This window comes from Cyprinus carpio, chromosome A5 (assembly GCF_018340385.1).
Source record: "Cyprinus carpio isolate SPL01 chromosome A5, ASM1834038v1, whole genome shotgun sequence".
Lineage (NCBI taxonomy): Eukaryota > Metazoa > Chordata > Actinopteri > Cypriniformes > Cyprinidae > Cyprinus > Cyprinus carpio.
The window spans coordinates 16,624,404-16,648,638 of record NC_056576.1 but is presented as its reverse complement, the minus strand read 5'-3'; the positions used below and the strand labels follow the sequence as shown (position 1 = coordinate 16,648,638).

Here is a 24,235-nt window from a genome sequence, read left to right as displayed (position 1 = left end):
GACACGTATGAACTCCAACACCCGCATTCGGCGTTGTCCTCCCACAGCGTTATTACCCCCAACACGCACCTGTTAAAATAATATTTCTTTATTTAAGAGACCGAAAAAAAAAAATATCCCGACGTGCTGACGACATCGGTTTGCGTAGCCTGAGCGCGCAGCTCTGGTATTTTCCCCCCTCAGAGAGAGAGCATCTCACGCAGCACACAGGCACCAGCATCAGCATCGGCTGCGGACGCGACGCGCAGCACTGAATGATCCCACGCACCGTAAACACATTTTACTGACTACACACTTGAGTGTCATTGCTCAGAGATTACAGGCAAAGGTTTTCCACCGTTGTGGGACGGGGGAATGATAAACCCCGGATCCCCCGGGCCGTTGTACAGTTCGTAAGGATGCGATCTCTGAGCCCACCCTGGGCCTCGCTACTCACCGAGGCTTTCCTCATCACAACAGTCGCCGTCAGCGCCGCAATGGCAGGTAAGACACGTTTAATTCATAGCATTTATGGGTATCGTGATGCCGGACAGGTGTCTTGGATTAAATAAGCATTATCTGGTTATTTAAATAGCCAAAACAGCTTGTGCAGCCACATAGTGGGGATGTGTTTCGTATATTTTGCTTGTTCTGTGCACATGTGCACTGCAAGTGTTGTATTAGACCCTTCAAGTATTTTTAAATCAGAATTATTTTGAAAGATTAATAATAATAGAATGTTTTTGCTTACATTCAGTGATTGAAGGTCCCTTCTTTTAAATGAATTCAGACTTAGATTCTGTTTGAATTGTCTTTGATTTAAATGAATTATTCTGCTGTTAGAAAAAACAAAGTAAACTTGATCTCAGTATGAGATGTAATAAAATGATACCAGGAGTTAATCTGCTCTGTGACGTAGGTGGGAGAGACGTGGACCCCCTTATCCACATATGTGTCCATTTTGGAAAATGTGTGTACTCATGGGTACATTCACACTGTTTTGTTGTCATCATGACTGTATGACAGTTAATACTCCGAGTGTCCCACTCTGCACTTAAGATTAGGCATTAATGTCCTGATAACATAATTTATTGACACACACACCCCAGGGGCTATTCCCTAACCCCTCAGCTTTGTGTAATGGAAACAGGCAATCAGCAGTCAGGAATGAGAACTCCAGTCCCTGACACATTCCTCCTGCCACTCAGGTCTGGGCTATAAATAAGAACAATGAGAGTACAACATGATGGCCACTAGAGTCCCTCAAACCACAAGACCAAAGACAGTCTGGAAGCTCAAGGAAAAACTGAACCACAAAGGACTTGTGTGTGTGTGTGTGCAAGACATTGTACTCGCATACAGTGGGTATAGAAAAGAATCACCCCCCTTTAAATGTCTGAAATGAAGACAGACACAGTTTTTGTTTTATCCAGCTGTATTATTTACTCAGTGCAGCTTATAACTTTCAAGTGAAAGATATAACACCAACATGTAAGAAAAAACAAAAAACAGACTCACTGAGTTGGAAAAATTATCACCCCCTTTTGTGTCAGCATTTTGTCAAACCACCTTTTTCTTTAATTACAGAATTTAGTCTTTTGGGATATGTCTCTACTAACTTTGCACATCTAGACTTTGATGGTGAGCATTTGTGGACTGCAGTCTTCAAGTCATTCCACAGATTTTCAGTGGGGTTTAAGTCTGGGCTCTGACTAGGCCATGCAAGGACATTGATCTTTCTTCCTTCAACCACTGTGTGCTCAGTCTTGCTGTGTGCTTTGGGTCATTGTCAAGTTGGAAGGTAAACCTTCTTCCCAATGACAACTTTCTGAAAGAGGGCAGCAGATTTTCCTTATGAATTTGACAGTATTTTGCTCCATCCATGTTTCTTTCTATCCTAGCAAGTGTTCCACAGGATATCACCACCTCCATGCTTTTCTGTATGAATGCTGTTATTTGGACGGTGAGCTGTATTTGATTTCCACCAGACATATTGTTTGGTGTTGAGGCCAAATAATTAAATTTTACTCTCGTCTGCCTTAGAATCTTCAAGGTGCATTTTGGCAAAGCTCAGTTGTGACCAGAGTATGTGAGCGGAGTGGTGTGGCAACAAATTTCCCCTCCGGGCTCCGAGCATTTAATAATAACTCCACTCCGTGTTCACAATTTCCCGATCCCGCTCCACTCCCCGCTCACTGATAACCAGAAACACTGCTCTGCCTTCGCTCTGTGGCGAAAGTAATTCAGTATTTTTGAAATGTTATGTTCATAATGTAGCCTATATTAAATTAAAAAATAAATTAAATAACAGGAGAGCTTCAAAGTGGCTTAGGCTATTGTGTGCAAACTTTTTTTCCTACCGCATGCCAAACTAATAACATGGTTGTCAGCATTAAAAGGTATAATTGCTGCTTTCTGCTGTGCAAATTTTGTTTGTGATAAAAATAACAGTACATTTTCGTCAGTTATTTTATCTACAGATCAATGCATTTCTTACAGATTTCTGCTCATTCAAAATCAGATACAAATTAAGTAGCACTGTAAGATTACATTTGTTTGAATGCATTATTGTGAAAGCGATTGCATGTGAATGTGCTGCACCTGTTTAAATCATGCTTTAACCAGAAAATATTCAGTAAAAGGAAGACCAACTCCTTGAGAACTAGCCTATAACTTCCCTCTCGGCTATTGCTGTCATTATAACCTTCTGATTTGAGAGATCCATCTGTATCAAGCTATAGCTAAATATGTTTAACATGTGAATTCTTGCTAAATATGCAGTTATATTATGGGCTGTTGGCATGAATTGAACTCATGATGGAGTGGTGGTGGAGCGCTCTTGGAGCGAGTGAAAACCACAACGCTCCGACTTTAAAAAATCCGCTCCTCGCTCCAATCAAAATCAAACCACTCCACTCCGCGCTCCGCTCACATGCTCTGGTCGTGACTGCATGTGGCCTTTCTTGAGGAGTGACTTTTTTCTTGCAACCCTCCCATACAAGCCACAGTTGTGGAGAATTGTTGTCACATGCACACAATGACTACTCTGTCATAAATTCCTGCATCTGCTTCAGAGTTGCTGTAGGCCTCTTGGTAGCCTCTCTGACCAGTTTCCTCCTGCTCTTTCATCCAGTTTGGAGTGACGTCCTGATCCAGAGAGGGTCTGTGTTGTACCAAATACCTTCCACATCTTAATAGAATTTACTGTGCTTCTAGGCATTGATAAAGCTTTTGAAAAACAATTGCAACCATCTCCTGACTTGTGCCTGTCCACAACTTTATCCCGGAGATCTTTTGACAGTGTCTTGCCACCTATAGTTGATTGTTTGTTTCAGTTGCACTACCAAGAACTGAAATGCTCCAGGAAAGCTCTTTTCATGCTGAGCTACTCAAAATGACCACAGCTGATCACAGTTGAAAGTCAAATGGCTTTGTGTGCCACTGAGAAGGTAATTAGATTGAGTTTACAAGTTATTTTTAAGAGGGGGGTGATCCTTTTTCCAATTCAGTGATTCTGTTTTTTATTTTTTTTCTGACATCTTTCACTTGGATGTTATAAGTTGCACTAGTAAATACAGCTGGATAAAACAAAAACTGTGTCCGTCTTCATTTCAGGCTGTAAAGTAACAAAATGTGATTATTTTAAAGGGTGTGATTCTTTTCTGTACCAACTGTAAATCAGATACTTGCTGGGATATATATGTAGTTCTTGCTGTATATTCTCTGCAGGAGCTGATAAGATAATATATTATAGAATAGACCGCCATGGCTATTACTAAGATGTTTTAAACTAATATTGGTATATTCTTTTAAGGAATGAACTTGAATGAAATGATAATCATTCAGTAGTACTATGAGGAATACATTATATAAAACTTACATAATGGTTTTCGTCTGATAATAGACTTTTTAAAAATGATCTGTAATGATTGAGGTTGAATATACATCGACTGACATTGGATGTTTAATTGTACAGTACATGCACATTTCTCCTCTTTTTATATGTAATTAACTAAATATATTAATGACATTGTTAAAAGTAATCTTTATCTAGCTAATATCAAAATTAATATCAGTTCATATTGTACATTATAATGTTGTGATGCCTTTTAAAATTGTAGCAGTTTGAAATTATTAGTTTTAGTTTTTAGTGTTTTTTTAAAGAGGTACTTCACCACAGATAAGGTGGGGTTTTAATAAAAGTTGACTGTCTAAACAGTATTAACACAATTTCCTTTTTTTTTCTTCTTCTTGTTTTTATCGGTACTACACAACTAGAGAAAAAGGGTTGGGCGAAAAAGACAAGAAACTTCAACACCCATAATGCACTAGGTTCGATTAGACTATCCGTGAGTGGGAATACAAAAATCCAGAAGTAATATCTGTAGTTTTCACAAAAGCTGTCAAAACTTGCTGACAAATAAACACTTGTTCACATTGTTCATGTATTTATACTATCAGCATTGTAACAACATGTTTAAAATCATCAAACTTATTTTTAAATTTATTTAGACAAAATAGTATAGAATTTTATTACTTGCCATTTATCAGTTATCAGCCATAACATTAGTACATTCCTATTTACTATCCTATATCATCAGCATGTCAATTTTTGTGGTGTAGTAGTTTAAAAAACCAATGAAGAGAGTTTAAACTGCGTAAAGTGTCTGTGGCCATGGTGGATGATACTTAACCAGAAGCAAAGACATTTTATTGGGGCTTTTATGAGTTGCCAGGGCTTTGCTCACACTGTAGAGGAGCTGTGAAGTCGATAATTAACCATCTAATGAGAATGAAGACAATTTAAGTAACCTTCAAAAATCAGCACTCTGAATGGTTCTTCTTGCCGAGAACTTGTATTGAAGCAATTATGCAACCACAATGATATAATATAGGTCATTTAGATGCAGAGGGAAGAGGTAGGTGTAGTTGTTATTGCCAAAGAGAGGGATGAAAAGAAGATGTAAAAGAAGAAACCACGAGAGAAATAAGTGAATGGCAGTTCTGGATGAGGATTTCAAGGTCTAGGCCAAAGAGTACTATAAGCTGAATATTACACTGGATAAAAGGTCTTAATCAGTAAGTTTATCTTGTTTCCCAGTATAAATATTTAAGTTAAACCTCCTTAAAAGAATAGTTAAGCCAAAAATGAAAAATTGCTGAAAATTTACTAACCCTTAGGCCATCCAAAATGTAGATGAGTTTGTTTGTTCATCAGAGCAGATTTGGAGAAATGTAACAATACATCACTTGCTCACCACTGGATCCTGTCAGAATGAGTGTGCCGTCAGAATGAGTTCAAACAGTTGATAAAAACATCACAATAATCCGCAAATATTCCACACGATTCCAGTCCATTAATTTACAGAATCAAATCCATTATTAACATTTACTTTATAATGTTTTTTCTTCTGGCTAAAATACAAGTCCTCTCTCCATAATACTGCTTTGTCCAGTGAAAAAGTCATCTCATCTAAATAAGAAGAAAAATATGCTCAGGTCAAACTCAATTTAAAAGTAAAAACATCCAAAACAGTTCCAAACAAATATGTCAGTGGATTTTGATGTGAGAGCACAACTATTTTGGGTGAATTATTATTTAAAAACAAGGTACATAAAAAGCAAAACTGCATAAGATAGACCTGTTGTAGAGAATTAATTGCATTAAGGGGTCATATGATGCGATTTCAAGTTTTCCTTTCTCTTTGGAGTGTTACAAGCTGTTTGTGAATAGATAAGATCCCTAAAGTTGCAAAGACTAAAGTTTCAAACCCAAAGAGATATTCTTAATAAAAGTTTAGACTCGTCCACGCTCTCCTAAAACTCCTCATTCTAACACGCCCCCACATGTCTATGTCACAATGTGGGAAGATTTGCATAACAACACCCAAATGTTCACGCAAAGAAAGAAGGTGTAACCTTTGATTCTCGCTGTTGCCGCTGGTGCCATGTTGTGGAGAGGCTATTTCGTTTTGGAAGCGAAAATACTTTGTTTGGCCTTCCAAAAGAGGACACAACTAGAAATCAGTGGTTAAGTTGTATTAACAACACTGAACAAGAACTGTTCAACTCAAATATTCAGATGTGTGCAGCACATTTTATGGAGGACTGTTTCCTGATCTGCTGGCTGTTCAGACTCACAGTCTGTAAGTATGTTTACATATTTAAAGGATTTGCCACTGATGATTCAATGCAAGTTTTTCGCAATGTAGAGTAGAGCTTGTTGTTTGTCATTTCTCTGATCACAAATGCAGACATGGTTTTATGTTTACGCGGCGCGATGCAACGCAACACGTAAAAAGACAGTACAAGTCATTATAATCCGTAATTATTTCCCCACTGGATACAACAAATGCCTCGTTTGTAATGGGTTTTGTTGTTTTTGTCTTGTCGCGTCGGTTTTCTGACCGGGACACGCATCACAGTATGTTAAGGGGCGTAACATTTCCGTCACACACTTGAGGCAGTCGGCCAATCACAACCCAACACCAATCAGAGCACACCTCGCTTTTCAGACCGATGAGCTTTGTAAAAAACTCGTTTCGGAACGCGTTTCAGAAAGGCAGGGCATAGAGGAGAAACAGTAATGTACATTATGTGGAAAATAATGGTTTTTGAACCTTAAATCGCATAAAAACACATTTCATTACACCAAATACACAAAATAATGATCTTTTTAGCAACATCATATGACCCCTTAAAGTTTATTTTCCCTAGTCCACTAGCATATACTGTATGTACAGTCCATGTTTATTTTTCTTAATCATAAACATCACTAATTACGGTAATTAACAATTATAATTCACAATTTAGATAGTTATATTATTAGAACAAATTAACAAAAATACTGATTCATATTGATTTTTGCAGTGAATGATGTATAGAATTATGGCACATGGCTCAAGTCCTTTATTTAAGCATTTAGAAGCCATGCCTCTAAAGAGATTAAATGCAGTTAATATCTATCTGAATCTGTCTTTCTGGTGCTTACCTTCTGCTGATGTTGCATCCAACAAGATACTCTGATTTAATGCCTCGATTGCAGGAAGTCTCTCTCTTTTTATCAGCTTCTCTCTGTGTTTAACTGCTTCCTGTGTGTCTGAGTTCCTGTTGTGATCTCGCATGATGAACTGTGTATGCATACAGTACGTGTGTGTGTGTGCAGGCATGTCAGACTTGAGCTGCCATGAAAGAGGGTTAGATGTTTTAAGCAGCCTGTCGGATTGACTGTAATCCTCGTTTTAAGCTCACTTCAAAGTGGAAGCCTAAATCTAAAATATGCTCTGAGTGAAGAGATCTGCCGTCAAGTTGAGTGTCTTTTTCTCGTGCTCTGTAATCTTTGTGTATATTTTACCAACAGGAGAGATTTCTGGTATAATATGTATAATTCAGTTGTTCTGTCACTCTTTATTGTTTCAGTTTTGCTGCTTTCTTTAGATGTAAGAATGGGACATAATAGAGAAATGTGTTATTGAAACACAAAAGGTTACAGCTGCCACTCAAGATTTGCACCAGAAATCATCCATCATGAATATTCTCTAGCTGTTTCTTTCACTCTAAGCTATTATTCTCTTTTTATCTTTCTGCGTTCTTCCTTCTCTTACTTGTCTTAATTCTCTGCATTCTGCTTTTTGTATTTTTATTTTTATTCTTGCTGTTTTCCTCTATTAACCCTTAGAGACCCACTGCAGGAAAATTGTTACAGTAATTAAATACATGTTCTTTGCTAATTATGGGTTAACAGCAGCTCACACACTGACATGTATTATAGCAATATGTTTGGCAGAAACATATTTACAGTTGGTGTCTCCCAGCATGCCAAAGTCACACAACACAACAATGACACCAATGAATAAAATTTAAAAAATTTGAATGATTTGTTTTGTTATTAAAAAATGTTTAGTTGTAGAAAAATTGCAACATTACAAAAATACTAAATAAGAGAAAACTGCAAAAGTGGCAACAGAGCCCATTTATTTAATCAAAGATAAATATTCCAAATCATTTTCAACAAAGCCTAATGAAATTTAGAGAATGTATTAGGGTTGCTGTCGAGATACAGCTCAGAACACCTGTGCTATAGACCTCTATGGATTCTGAGGTAATTTAAAGGGAAGTCAGCAAGGTTTGGGAATGATCCCAGGATCATGAAATGTCAGAGAATATGAGATATCAGCTATTTTGCTTTTTACAAAAAATAAATAAATAATGATTTGTAAAAGTAAAATGCATCTTTTTTTAAATTAAAATCATCTTTCTCTCTGTGCTTAATTCAGAAGTTCTCAGTGGCATGAGACCCACCTGACACCCTCATGTTATAACCTGACATTGATGTAGTGCATGTGTGAAACCTCTCTAGCTCCTTTTTGAAGGATCAATACAGTGTCTGTAGAGTGGCTGGAGTGCTGCACATGTGTCAGATAAGGTCATGCTCACCTGAGAAAACCCATGAGTCTCCTGGTTTGAACCATGGTGGCCCAGCAATCTCTCTGCAGTCCATACTGCATTTAGATCTAGACAAAGAGTTGTTATCCTGAAATGGCATTTTCAATGATAAGTGTAGTTAAGGACAGAGAGTCAGAGAGGAAGTTGTTTTGCATTGCACATAAATTTCAATTTTTCCTAAATGTCATATTGGTGATCTTATTGTCCGATTGAGACAATAATAGATGCATGTCATGTTTTTACTGCACATTGTTGATTAACTGGATAATTACATTTCCCCTCTAAGCGACACAATGGATTTCAGCTCATGACTAATTTAGAAAGAAGACTGGCCACCTAATGTCTGCCCTGAATAAGACAAATGTATTCACACATGAGCACCAGTATGAGGTCAGTAAGCAGACAGTGATGTAAGAGTGTGAGGTGGCTAAAAAAGGAAGATGTTTCATTTTTTATATTATTCACAGTTCACCGTGACAGCAGCTGATGAAAGAATACTATTTCTGGACTCCACTCTCACTAAATGGGCTGTTTCATTATGTTCAGTGTCGGTCAATAATAATGTTAATCGCAACACTGTTATTTATTTATAGCAGCTGTTGTGTTTCTCTGTCCACATGTGTATTGACCAAACTGTGATGTTTCAGGAAGATAGTGAGATTGTAAAGTGACTGCTTTCACAGGTTATCTTTTGAAATTAAATTTAGTCCTTAAAATATAAAAAGCAGTTAAACTAGACTTAAGAACACTGAATCAACTAGTGACGTGAATCTGGGCATTGCTACCTATTTTGGAACCATTGAAATGTATTTGAATGAGTTGTTAGTTTTGCAATTCTGTTGCTGTCATTTAATCAACTTTCAGATTTTGTGAGGTCATACACTACAGTTCAATAGTTTGGAGTCAGTATGTTTTTTAAATGAATGTCTATTCAACAATGATGCATTAAACTGATTAAAAGTGATAGTAAAGACATTTTAATGTTACAAAAGATTTCCGTTTCAAACTTTCTATTCATCAAAGAATCCTGAAAAAAGCCTCACAATTTCCACAAAAATTCTAAGCAGCAAAGATTTCAACATTGATAATAAGAAATGTGTCTTGAGCTCCAAATCAGCATGTTCCTGACCTTGGTGAGCATAAGAGACGCCTCTCAGAAACATTTAAAAAATCTTACCAACCCCAAAATTTTAACATCCAACCCTTATTTTCTACATTTATGTCTTTGAATTGTTTTTTTTTTTTTTTTCACTTTTCTGTGAGTACTTTATTCATAGTTGCAGAATATGCGATAACATTTTTTAACAGTTTACAGGGGAAAGGATTAACATTAGCATAAAACCCCTGAAAACAGGGTAAATGCTTAAATGATGAGAAGTGACAGGATTGTAACAATTTATTTTGCCCTGTGCTCTTACGGTATGAGTCAAATTTAAATGGGGATGTGTATTGACTTGCTGTAATGTTATTTTTAACATTTCAAAAATAATCGTTTTTGAAATTTCACAATGAGAGAATTCAAAGTGGCAAGAAAAACCCTCAGCTCTGTTCTCTGCCCTGTGCCTTCCTCAGTCAGTCAGCCTGTCATGTCACATAGAACACAAAGTTCTCGAGAGTGACAGCATGCAGTGCACACTACTTTAACATGTTTTTCAGGCAAAGTGTGCAGGGATGTGAAAGACTGGCATAGTCTGGAGTGAAGAATAACAATCATTCCTTTTTCTGTTGCGTTCACTGAATGGTGTTGCTAGGAGAATAGTAATGATTCACAAGAACACCAATTGAAGTACATGGGAAACACAGTGGCAATATAAAAGAGATGTTTCACCTGTATAAAGCATTCATGGCTTTGTTGGTCCACCCTAAATAGACAAAAGAACCTGAGGTAACCTTAAAACACTGCGCGGAGGACAGCAACTTCATTCGTCAGCATGTCCATTTATTCTGTGGAGCCAGAGAGAGAGAGTTCTATAAATAACAAGTGACTCGCAGAGGCTAAGAAGACACTCTGCTATCATTCATTATGTTATTGTATTTTATTTTATTTATTTTATTTTCCATTCTCCAAACCATTTATCCTCTTTAGGGTTACAAAAATATTGTCATGATAAATATAACCATGATTTTTGTTATTTCATTTTTTTTTTTTTTTTACATTTCATCAGAATTATTGCACTTTAACATCAACACATCAAGAAAACATCAACTTGCATGGTTTGCTTGCAGATTTAGTCACAAATGACCATGTGAAAGAAAACCGACTGGTTATATTAACTTGCAAAATATTGCAGTGGAGATCGCTAAACTCCAACTTACGTATTTACCAGTGTTTTCCTATGATCAGCAGCACTTTTCCATAATGCAGAGAGATCGAGTGGTTGCCAGGTTAGGAAGATTATGTTAATCACTGAACAGAAAAGTTCTGATATATATACATATGGCAACTGCAACCATGAAAGCTTGTGAAGGCTTGTTACTAATGCAAGGTAATGCAAATACCAAATGAAAATGAAACATGATCGCAATTAAAATAGTATTTATGGTGAAGCCCTAATTGTAATATTTATATATAGTTTTATATATATATATATATTTTTTTCATTATATATATATATATATATATATATATATAAGTTCGTATCAAGGGATAAACACAACATTCAAATAAAAATTTTAATAATAAAATAAACACAAAAGAGTGTGACAGCCCCTCGCAGACGACTGTCGTGCATCAACAGAAACAAAACACAAAATAAAATCCAGGCCTGGTCCTCTCTTGTCCAACACTGTCATCACTCCTCCTTTTATCCTTCCGGAACTCCTCTGTGGGACTCGAGATCGGCAAGTAGCTCAGGTGTCACGCATTAGCATTTACTCCACCGGCCTTGCTCCGTTCCCATAGCTCTCATCCTCGCCCCTCTCGTCACATACCCACATCGCCCCACACAGGCTGGGGGTACCCACGAGACTGCACTTTACCCCCCCCCACCCCTTCCCCCTCCGGGGGAGCTGATCACAGCGGCCGCAGCGTACCTGGGGGTAAGGACAGACAGATGAGGCAAGAGAAAAGGAGACAGAAGGATGAGGAGAGACAAAGACCAGAGAGTGGAGAGAAAAAAAAAATAATTCCAGTTCCCAGACACACTGCCGCTTGGTCCTCAACCAGCTGAGAGTCTCTCACTTGCGGTGCCATGCGATGGTACTGGACATCTTTGGTGGACAGCCCAATGCTCCTCCGCCTCCTGACGGACGGCAATGGCTCCTCCTGTCGAGGGCAGCCAGCAGCGAGTCCCCCGTTCCCTGCTCCTCCCCAATCATAGCGGATGGCAGCAGGCTCTGGCTTCCTGGTGAACGTCGCCGACTCCTCCGCTCCATCTTGGAGGGCAGCCACCCCTCCTTGACCCAGGAACACGGCAGCGAGCCCTCCGCCCCACTTCGACTTCCATCGTTCCAGCACCACCGCCTCGGGCAGCCACCGCCGGTCTCTCTGCTTCTTCCTGCTGCCCGATCTCCTCAGCACCGCTACCCCCCTCAGCAGCGGCTCTCTGGCAGCATGTCCCTCCTTCCTCCCGGGTTTCGGCAACAATGTAACAAAGTTCGTAGTCATGGGAAGAAGTAGGCGGCAACCGGCGAACATTCAAATAAAAACTTTAATAATAAACTAAACACAAAAGAGCGTGACAGCCCCTCGCGGACGACTGTCGAGCATTAACAGAAACAAAACACAAAACAAAATCCAGGCCTGGTCCTCTCTCGTCCAACACTGTCGTCACTCCTCCTTTTATCCTTCCGGAGCTCCTCCGTGGGACTCGAGACCGGCAAGTAGCGCAGGTGTCGCACATTAGCATTTACTCCACCGGCCTTGCTCCATTCCCATGGCTCTCGGCCCCACCCCTGTCATCACAACAGTAATATATATTTTATGAATAAAATATTTTCCCTTCATGTAATGTGACCATTAACATCATCAGTGAACTGTGATGATGTAAATGTGCTGTTAAATTATTGATATATTAACTTAAAATCACAAACTTTTATTTAAATACTTCAGGTCAAATGGTTTCAGCTGACCAAAAAAAAAAAAAACGTTTGGGAATCCCTATTTTAGAGTGATGGTAAATAAAAAGAATAAAAAAACCTTTAGAATACAATATGGCAAAAACAGCTCTGCCTTTAGCCAAATCTAGAAATTGTCCTTCTGTCAGCGATGTTTTGAGGTCTGTTTCAGTCTATCCTGGATGAGTGTCATCTTCACACTGCACAGCAGGACCAGCAGGACTGGGTCACCTTGAGGCATGTCTGAACCATGGCCAGACGGCGACACTTTCCACCCTCAGCAGAGCCACTCTGGCCTTTGTTGGCAGGAGCGGGACGGAGTGAGAGATGATAGTGGTGCTACATAGCAGCAATATGTGTGTGTGATGTGCTTTGAAGTAGGTATTAGATTTGCTATGTAGCACGGATTATGGCGGATCTATTTCCCTTCACTTCTAACTACAAAGTCTAACAAAACTGCAACAGAACGTCTTGTCTGGGTTAAGTATATGCAAATCTACATATTTTAAAATATCAACTAGCCTAGTCATCTAGATGTCTGAACGACTAGTCGGCTAATCGTTCTTACAAAATCCCTGTATAATTAGAGTAGTCTGGTTTAAAGCACTTTTTTGTGTGTGTTCAAACACAACTGGATGAAGTGCAACAGAATGGAAAAAGATTAACTATATTTATCTTGACACACCTTTATGCATCTTGACATTATCTTTGAACCTAGTATCCTTCAGTCACTTAGTCCATTCACATGGTTTGATTAAGATGGTCACATGCAGATGCAAGTGTGATCGTCATCTCCATATCATGTGAGAAATTGATATCTTATCATGTTGAATTGATACCTGGAGAAAGACATTTTTAGACAAATGGGTTGTTGTGTTTTTAGAGTGATAAAGAGCAGGAAATGAATGTGTGTGTTTGTGCAGCAGCGTACATAATTGTGCCTGTATGTTTGATTGATAGGCTGTCAAATTAAAAAAGCTGATTTCCTCTCAGAGAGATTAAGGTCTGAAACAGATAGACAACAGAGAACATGTGCATCTCTGCATCACCTCCAGCACAGTGACAACAAGGGTTTCTGGTAAAAACCATCACTGCTGATGTATTGCAGGTTTAATGAGTCACTTCTTCACATTTGTTCACTTAATGGGCAGTTCCAGTAAAAAGCAAATTGCAAGGCAATGATTGTTGGTTTGAGCATTGAAATCAATAGCAATTAATAAGGTGACAGAACTGTACATGACTGAAAGCGATGTGGTACATATGGGATGAATAGATGCAGTATAAGCATGATGCACAGTTCTTTTATATTGCACAGCATTTACTCATTTTGCACTGAATTGTTTTTAAATAATACAATTTCTATAACATATTTTCAATTGTTGTGTTTTATTTCCTTCACTGTCTCCCTTGACTCGCTCTGGTTCAAAAGAGTTCACCCCCCCCCCCCTTCAGCTACTGCATTGGCAGTGACTCACACCTGATGATGTCACATTTACTCAGTTGCCATAGCAGTTGTTATGGAAACAGGAGCCAAGGTTTCAGTGGCTGAGTCTTTCAGATCTAGAACTCAAGGCCGTGCATTACGATGATTTTGCCATACATAAGAGGTGTTCTTATAGGCATAATGTGCAATGAGGTGCCCAAAACCACTTTAGACATGTCAAAATTACTGTAGCACATGGCTTTGAATCATAGACTGTATAAAAACTTGGACATAGTGTCCGTGACTTCACCCGTAGATTTCCGAAAATAATTTTTGAAGTTCAAAGTGGGCGGAGCAGGCCGTCACCATCTTGGCAGCGCGTTTTGATTTTCAATCTAAAATGGGCAAAGAGGCGGGAGCTGGTTGCTGAAACCATGTCCACCTAACTCGACGGTGGTGACAGCAGTGGCAATCCACCTGTCACTCAAGTGGCCACACCCTTAATTATGCAGAACTTTAAGGCTTAATATAATTTAATTTATAAGTTATGAAAAAATTCACCCCCCTCACAGTTGTCAAGAAAGGCAAAATTAGCTATATGGACCAAAACCACTTTTTGTACCAGGCTGTAAACAATATTTTTCTGCTGTGAAGTTGGGCTTTTTAAGATGGGAAGTCTATGGGACTGATGCCCCTTTGGAGCCAGCCTCTAGTGGCCAGTCGATGAATTGCACGTTTTAGTCACTTCCGTGTTGGTTTCACGAGAGAGACCGGAAGGTCGTCGCTCGCTTTAAATGGATTATTGCATTTATAAAATGGTAAGAACACGAATAAGATCAAAGAAACTTTGTACGATATCTTTTGCACATTTTCCTACAACATGCTCAAACCCCAGTGACAATTATGTTTTGGGTGGGGGAAGCTTCATATTTACGGTTGTCTAAAAATCTGTAATTTTTGTATGATTCACATCGAATGAATTCATACGAAATTGTGAAAATAGATATCTTTCTTTGTGAGATCAAGTTGGATATCACCATTCACCATGTTTATATTCAACATGATTAAGCCTTGGCTTGAAATGTTCTGCACTCTGCTGTTTTTAAGTGTCAGATCTTTGCAGTTTTCTGTTTATATTTTCAACCAGTTTTCTATTTTGCATGGAACCTGTTTTTACATAGAACACATTTTTGCATTCCACTGTTAATTTTGCCATCTCGCATCTTTTGCCTCAAGCATAAAACAGCCTCAAGGCACTCAAATAAAAATACATTTATCTTGTAAAGATGTATTTAATAATTATTTATTATCCAGATCTCCCTATTGAATACCAAAAATGTTGTTAATTAGAATGATTCTTGCACTTGTGGTGTTACGAAGAACATTCAGTGGGAGACACACGACTACTTTGTTGTTCTCTGACATAACTTGATACTTGCGGGTGTTGGATCTTCTCTGCACTTCGACCTGCTGCCCCAGTTCTGCCCTCAGCAGCAGTGCCCACGTACATTAGCACTGCTGTTTTATTGATGCACTGTCATTCCTGAGCTCTCCATCATCCAGCACCAACACAATACCATAGATCAGAGAGAGCTATTCTAACATAAACAGGCTGATTACTGTTAGCTGTTTATGCAATTATTCTGTATGACAAATAGCCTGACATGTTTTGTTGTATCCGTGGAAGCTAAACAATAATATGTGAGGATCACTCAAGCTGCAGCTACAGCTTCATTTACTGCAGCTTCATTTACAGATTCAGTCAGACCATTTTGACAATTGGAAAAATATTGGTCATTAATGTAAGGCAATGTCAGTGTAAAGTGGGTCATTTATCAGTGTCTTTGTCGTTTCTGTTATAGTTGTGGGACATTGTCCTCGGAGTCTGGACTGTGCCCGGGAGCGACGGCACTTCTGCCAGCCCGGCTCTTCACACTGCGGCCCATGCCTAGACCCATTTGTGGAGAACAAACGAGGGAAGTGTGTGATCAGGAGACAATATCAACCTGGTGAGTACTGTCAACTTCAGACCGAGTTGGAAAAGTCAGTTCACTTGGTGGCCATATTTTCAGTGGCTCTGGGAAGCTATTTCAGACATGCAAGACCAACCTCTATCTTCGTGAATGGAGCAAAACTGAAATCTGAAAATCTGTTTTCCAAACTTACATGATTTCAAATAGGGCTAATGACAATTATCGTGATATAATTTTCCTCGATAAAATGATAATAAGATTTCAATAAATGATCTATGTATGCGCCATAAGTGGAACGAAACAGCATTTCTCATTTGAACCGCGCCATGCGGTGCATTAATCCACTTGGCTCAAAGTTCAAACAGTTATTATAAATTATGATTGATATCAACTGATATGAAAAACCATATCACCTAGCCCTAATTTCAAATCATTTTTTTTGCCATATCGCCTAGCCCTAATTTCAAATCATGTTTTAATGTAATATTTAAGATCTGACATTAACTGTCCCATAAATTTTGTTTCTAACAATAAAATAGCCTAATAATTCAAGTTGGGCCATGTGCATGCATAATCCCAAGCACGCGTCTCAGTACACTGACTTTCTATTGGAACAGGAGCTTCTAATGCAGTGACGCAATGGCTTTACCAAGTCGTGATTAGCTCTTTTTTAATTACAAAAGTGTGACTTTTTTTCCTGCAATATTGCGTGTTGCACTTTTCCCCATTCATTGTAATATTAGTAAACCATCTTGGTATATATTGTCTTTGGTCGAACACACGTTTCACAGGTTTGTGTTGGCAAATATCTTTGTAGCAGCATTGAAAACAGTTTGTCAGGCAGTTTGACACGTTGATCTGATACATACCATTTCAAAATGTATGGAAGCATTTTCAGGGTTCCCCATCATATACATTGGACTGCAGTGGAAGACCTATTACTCCTTGCAACCTTCCAGTCTGGCTTCCCTCTCCCCCTCTTCCACCCACACATTGCTGCAGATGCAACAGGAGGGAGGGAGGTTAATGAAATCATTCAGGCGGTCTCTTTCTATACTGCAGTGAAAGGGATTGACAAATGCTGGTGTAAATAGCTTAGCCATACCAACAAGCAGCAGTTAGATGTAAATATCTTCAAGCATTTCGTTTTCAGCTTTCAGTTTGTAGCCAAAAAAAAAAAAAAAAAAATGTTCATCTTGACTAAAACCTATTATTGATCAGTAATTTTCCAGTGCTGCCTTAGGAGGGCAGTGCTGTTGACACCTAATCGATACCATTCAACAGGCAGGAGTATGAACAGCGCCCTTTTCTTCTCTCGCTTTCTTTTGTACTGTTCATTTAGAAGACCTTAGAGTCCTCACACATTTTTCACACAGCTTGTATTATTTATTTTCCTTGTGACAGACATAGCTGCTTTTGTATATAGATACATATTTCTGTTTTTTACACTGATGTAAAGTTGCACATGTGTGTATTTATGCTGGCTTCTTTGACCTGCCTGCTATTTTGTTGCTCTCTGGCTTATGCCAGATCTATTACTAACTGTGCACCTATTTTGGCCACATGTATTTTTACTATTACCTATGGTTTCACATAAGTTTGCATCTTAATAAACATATTAAATTCTAAATTTATTACTTAAAACCGTCTCAAACCACATGCAGAAGTATTTAAAAACAATGTGTTAAACTGTTTTATATACTTAAATATATTTTTAGAAATATTATTATTATTTATTAGAAACTGAACAAAAATTTCAATATAAGCTATAAGTTAGTGTGAGCACATAAAACATGAGCTTTGGCTTTACATCACATGTGATCTACTCGTACAGTGTGAGTTGGTACATTGACAGAAATAACACAGTGTATGCACTGCCTAATGAGATTAGCGTCTATCAGTGATTACATATCTCAAACATTCACTAAACATCAGATATTCACAATAACAGCTACTGTACAAAGCGCTGAGAGGGAGAGCACGGCTGGAGCTGGCTCCTGCATCAGTCCGCTGGAAGTACAGTAGCAACTGCAATATCAGTATGTCAGAAACCGCTGAGAGTCTTTGTTCAGACAACTGTGACTGTGACTAGTTCGGACAACATTTGGGATAATTCTGTTGGTCTGACAAGGGTTTTTTATGTAGTTTCAAGAAAATGAGACCCATGATTATTAATTAATCAATAAAAGTTCATTTGAGTTACTTGAGTTCAATTGCGGGTTTTTTAAATGTATGTATTTAATTATGCAAGTATACAAATATAAAACATGCAAATTGCAATGCCGATTATCTAGTCCGGATATTAATGAAGCTCGTAAGGTCACTAGACAAAAATGTATCCCTTAAATCTGTAGTCCACAGCAAACAAAAGCTGTTTTTCACATTATTTGGAGTGGAAAATAAATAATCTGACAATAAATAAATAACCAAATAAATTTAGCTCAATCTGTTAAAAATAGAATTTTCAATGGCTTAATGGCCGAAGCATCTTCTTTGTCTCTCTCACACATACACATACACACACCCTCTCTCTGTCTATCTCTCAAACGCTCAATCTTTTTTCTTTTCCCGCTTATGAAGTTTTTGCTCTTGGCGCTTTCTCAGTGGTTGCCGTGGTGATGGGTTTCATTCATGAATCTGAAGTGGCCCCTCCCCTGTTCTCTCCCTGTGTGCCTGTACGCCCCATTGCCCACATACGCATAGCAGCACCACACAACAGACCGACTGACCAAATCCACCTACGCTCACTGCAGTACACATACACACACACACAGATTCGTCAGTGCATATGCACTATTACACAAGCTCATAACCTTTCAACATGCAAATTTTTGATGTGTCATGATGAATAATTTTAAATGTTCATAAATATGTATAGCAGTATGGCATGCACATCCAGCCAATGCAATACAAACAATGCCTTTGTTTTCTATAACTGACCTGTAAGTTTTCTAGCTCAGAGCGACAGCTATAACTCTAAGATAAAAGGCTATATGGTTGCGGTTACACATGCATATATAGTATGATTTGCAAATACACTGAAAAAAATCCTGAAACAAATAAAAAAAAAAAAAAAAAAAAAAAAATAAAACTAAAAACAGAAAATTAACACATGAAATCAAACTAATAAATCAAATTAAAAAATAAAATATAAAAAAAAATAAAAATAAAAAAATATTTCACAGTAAATGCAAAAATATTTCACAGTAATTTCACTTTTTTTACTGTATTTTTTTATTAAATAAATACAGCCTTGGTGAGCATAAGAGACTTCTTTCAAATATAGTAAAAAATTACTGACCCCAGACTTTTGAACAGTAATATAAGTACTGCACATTTTCACTTATTCTCTCTCTTAATCCTTCCTCTGTCTTTCTCCTAACATTCATGTTATTTCTCTCTCTTTCTTGCCCAAGCAGTCAAGGTCAGCCATCTCCCAGAGCTGGATGAAGAGATAGACATTCTCTCCTCCATCATCAGCAAACACAGAGAATCAGAGATGAAACACTCAGGTAAGGTAGCATGGGAATCCTGCCATTAAAGGGATAGTTCACCCAAAAATGAAATTGCCATCTTTTACTCTCGTTCCAAGCCTGTATGACTTTCTTTCTTCCATAAGACATAAAAGGAGAAATTCCTTATGTGCTCCTATTTTCCATACAATGACAGTGATCATGTCAGGTACATACTAATTGTGCACTGCAGTCTATTCAGGATTTCTGAAGCCATACCACAGCTTTCTGTGAGAAGCCGACTTCAATATTTATATTTAAACTGACACATTGTTAATGTGAGAAATGTCTGTTGCTGATGATGTCTGGGCTTGTACGACTCATCTAAAGGCCCTATTTGGATTGAACATGAGCGAGAATGTGATTTGGGAACTGGCAGGGGAAGATTATGAGTAGATAATGACTTCAGTTTTGCTGTGTTCCTTCAAAAAGCAATCAATAGCTTTGGACACAATGAAATTAAAAAGTTGAATGGAAAAAAAGGTGCATAATATTTCACAATATTTCTTTCTTTTTTCTTTTCTTTTTTTTTTTTGGTTGATTTGTCCCTTTAAGAGGTCTACCATAATTTGCCACCCACAGCACATCTTTAAAAAAAAAAAAAAAATTGTAATAAATAAATAATCATTTTAAATCCAGTGTTTTCCATTCAGAGTGACAGTCTCTCTCCCTCTCTGTTTTTTAATCTGCTAAATGAATCAAATAAATCTGCTAAATGCAATGTCTCTTTATTTTAATCTCTCATGTTCTTTAGCCCCCTCTCCAGCTGCATCCAAAGCCCCTGAGGATGGATCGTGGCAGAGCGGTCAGCACAGAGCAGAGGCTTCTCCTACTGCTGCTACATCAGAACAGCCTCTGACAAGTGCCCTGACCACCGCCGCCTCTACCACCAGACCAGCCTCACACACTCCCTTTATCTCTGCTGTGCACAGTGCCCCCTTTATCATCCCGTACCCCTCAGAGGACCACTCTTTCATCAGTGCGTTATACTGTATATTGTTTGCTGATGTTTATAAAGATATATGAGTTTGTGGACTGTCACTGCAGAGCTTTTCCTGACCATCTTTGTATTTTTTCCTTTAGTATTTTTGGGTGTGTTTCTCATGGTGGGCTCAGTTGCCATGGTCTTGACCGGTGTGTGTTGGGTCAGGTGAGATTTCATATGATTTGCAAGCCAGTTTAGCTTTTATTTTGTACTTTCTCTGTAACAAACCAACTTAGAAAGACTTTACAAATAAGAACAATAATTACAATTATATAAAAATATAATTGTTTTAAATGACAGTGACAATGAAGATTGGAGTAATGGCTGCTGAAAATTCAGCTTTATCACTGGAATAAATTACAATTATATAAAAATATAATTGTTTTAAATGACAATAATGTTTTAAATAAATGTAATAATATTTTAAAATATTAAAATTTTTACTGTACTTTTAATTAAATAAATGGAACCTTGGTGAGCATATAAAATACTTCTTTCAAAAACAAAAAATTACCCCAAACTTTTGAATGGTTGTGTGGGTTACCTCAAAGAACACCACAAAAACATGAGTAAACCAAAAACAAAAAATTAGATGTTGTAGGAAACATTTGTTGGATCAAATACCTGCGTGAATAAGTAGACATGGATGATACTGATGCTGTGTCATTTTCTTCTCAGGATGCAGAGAGGAAATCGTCTGGCCCAGAAGGTTGATTATCCTGCTTTTGGGTTAATAGGTCCCAATTCTGACAGTGGCATGGTGAGATACATACAAAAACAAAGCATAATTCTTGCATGTGTCATGGTGCTTGTATGTTCATACACTCATCTTTTATTCTTTCATCAGACTGGAGATAAAACACTTGCCCAGAGTGCCCAGATGTACCACTTTCAGCTTCAGAAGCAGCAAATGATGTCACTGAAGTGAGTAATCAGCAAATATATTTAATCAACTGCCTTTCATGGATAAAACACATTTCCCAGCAATCCTTATCCTCCCTGCCTAGCTTTGGAATAATTAAGAGTATATTAGATATACTTCTGTTCAACAATTTTGGGTCAGTACGATTTTATTTATATATAAATATATATTTTTTTAAAGAAATTAATACTTTAAATTAAATAGTAATAATATTTTACATTATTACTGTTTACTGTATTTTTGAACCAATAATTGCTGCCTTAGCAAGAGACTTTCAAAAAAAAAAAAGATCCCAAACTCTTGAAACATTATTGTGTTTGTCATCTACTCAGATAACAATATTTCTTATCCCACAGTCATTAATCAATTTAACACATGTAGGCCTATTATGATTATTGGAACACTGGAATATTAGAAATTATACATGTCCAACTTTCTTTTAAATAAGTGAAATGGAAAAATAACTTGGTAGATAATAAAGAAACAAAAATGTATGCGCACCATTAATAAAACAATCTAAAAAGCTCTGAGTCTTATTTTATTATTGTTATTTTATTGTGTATATTTTAAAATAGGTAGGTCAAAAAGAAATAATGTGAGGTCCCATGAACATTTGGCTATAATTGATCAGGTTAAATACATCAGCCTATTTTCTGACTCATGTATTATTTACATAATTATTTAAAACTCAGTGGCATGTCTTCTGTGTTTTGTTATAATGCAGGCAACGAAGTGATTCCAAGATTCCTGAGTCAGGAGCCACTTCAGATGAGGAAAATGAAGACGGAGACTTCACTGTGTATGAGTGCCCAGGACTTGCCCCAGTAAGAGCAATACTTTTCATTATTCTGAGTGTGGTGGATCACTTCTATTGGCTACAGCTGTCTCCTATAGTGCCGTGGTGTTTGAAAGTATCTTTCTCTTTCCAGACCGGGGAAATGGAAGTGAAGAATCCACTGTTCGATGACTCCACCTTTCATCTTCACCTGCAGAGAAGTTACAACTAAACACGAGTACTCAGAGGACGCATCACTTCACGCATGAAATCCCAATGGTGTGCTTTCCTCATCTGATCCATTAATGCGAGGTCACAAAAGTCATCTGCACTTGCAGCATGGTTCGCGTGGACATTTGAGAGCATTTTTCTTTTGTGCTGTTAAATGCAGCTTCCACCCATGAACAGAAAACAGAATGCATTGCAACACTGACAGAAATAATTCACTTTGTCAACATGTTGATTCACACATACACAAGCACCCTTTCTAAGGACCAGGACCCTGCGCTGTAGTAGCTTTCTGTTTAACGGCAAATGTGTAAAAGCATTGCATGGATTTCTGATCAAGAGTCGCACCCATCCTGTATAATCATGCACAGGTCGTGTCACTTTCTTTAAGTCTTCTGGACCTGTTTGATAGTTACGTCCACTATAAACATACTGTACGTAAGAGCCTGTGCAACCTCAGTGCTCTCAAAAAGCTTGAACATGCTCTGCTCTTGATACCAGCTCAAGACTCATTTAATATCAGTTCTGTTATGACGTCTTCTGTAGTATATTGTGAATACTGTGCAATTGAAAGGAAACATATTTATAGAATTAATTGTTTGAACATATCTTGCCTGCAAACACTAGTCATATTTAGAACGGACGTGGAAGTTGATGGACCTTGAGGAGCAACGTAAATGATACAATTAGCATATCTACCAAATTCGTCTGTGACTGTATTTTTTAAAATACCAATGGTGATTTTAATATTTTTTTATAATTGTGCTCACAAAAAATAACCCTTAATGATATTATGTAGCCTCTGTATAATCAGAACAGTCCTACTATGCATGATAGTCAGTGTGCATTTCTGGTTAGAACAAAAACACATATGAAATTGAATTTTTTTAACAAACCCAGCAAAAACAAAAAGATCTGATTTGCAGTGTAACACATTGTATATAGCTGCTATTGTGTACAGGCCAGGATTCTCCGATCTGTGTGCGGTAACCTCTGTGCTAGATCACTAACGGTGGCGTGATATAGTTTGATTCTGGAGCGTGTGTCGCCCGCTGCTGTTTCTCAGGAAATCTGCCAACAGTAGCCAGTTTCTGTGCAGCATTTTCTGTAATTCCTACAGGGGAGCTGTTCAGGTTCCTCTGGACCTTATTCCTTTGAATCTTCTAGTCAAAATCTGTGGAAGTGTCGTCATTCTTTCAATGTTGCATTGGGGCAAAGCAAAGCCCTTAAAATTAGAAATGTGCCTCCTTTAACATCCTCTAATTGTTTTATGAAACAGTCATTGTGGGGACGTTAACTACACTTTTCAAAATAAGTCATGATGGTTTTTAGTTAATAAACCTTTTTCAGCTACTGAGATTGCCTGACATGCATGTAAAGATGGAATATATAAAGAGGAAATAAATATTTATATCAGCTCAGATAACAGTGTCCTGTTTTCATTGATATAAAACCTATCAGGTGTTTTGTGTGAAGACATTTACATGAGAAGCTTACATTAAAAAACATAAAAATGAGCCTTTTTATGTGCCTTTTCCTAAGTATAAGGTTCAGCCTGTACACACTGACACATGAGACTTTATTAAATGATTTAATAACATGCTGACTATGCGTTTGTGGACAGTAACATGCTAAAATGTTTAAAGCAATAGCTGTACTTGTTACAACACTCCGTCATTATTATTATGTACAAAATCATGGCAGCTTAATGTCAGTTACAGTATGACTTCTTGAATGTCACATCACTGTTGTTCCACTGAATTGGCTATTTTTCCCATGAAAAGGATGTTGTCATTTATCGGGTCTACAATAACAATCATGAATGGACGATTAAATCTTTAAACTGGAAGTTTTCTCCTGGAGAAATCTATCCCAAAGTCTGGTCTTTCTATTCCTTCCTCATCTACATCAAAAGCGGCTTGATGTTTAACCTGAAA

General features: G+C 37.8%; 1 protein-coding gene across 2 annotated transcripts; it reads left to right on the top strand.

Moving 5' to 3' along the window:
• Positions 1–162: 162 nt before the first annotated feature.
• LOC109063186 (neural proliferation differentiation and control protein 1-like) lies at positions 163–23,719 on the top strand. Of its 2 annotated transcripts, none has more exons than XM_019080271.2 (9): positions 163–483; positions 15,766–15,912; positions 19,293–19,388; positions 20,143–20,367; positions 20,472–20,538; positions 21,052–21,133; positions 21,221–21,297; positions 22,020–22,119; positions 22,225–23,719. In XM_019080271.2, the coding sequence occupies exons 1-9, from the start codon at positions 399–401 to the stop codon at positions 22,300–22,302; spliced, it is 957 nt and encodes a 318-aa protein (XP_018935816.1). In that variant the 5' UTR covers positions 163–398; the 3' UTR covers positions 22,303–23,719. The 2 variants fall into 2 exon arrangements, with proteins under 2 accessions (XP_018935816.1, XP_018935817.1); XM_019080272.2 differs by having other exon boundaries at positions 165–483; positions 19,296–19,388.
• Positions 23,720–24,235: the final 516 nt, after the last annotated feature.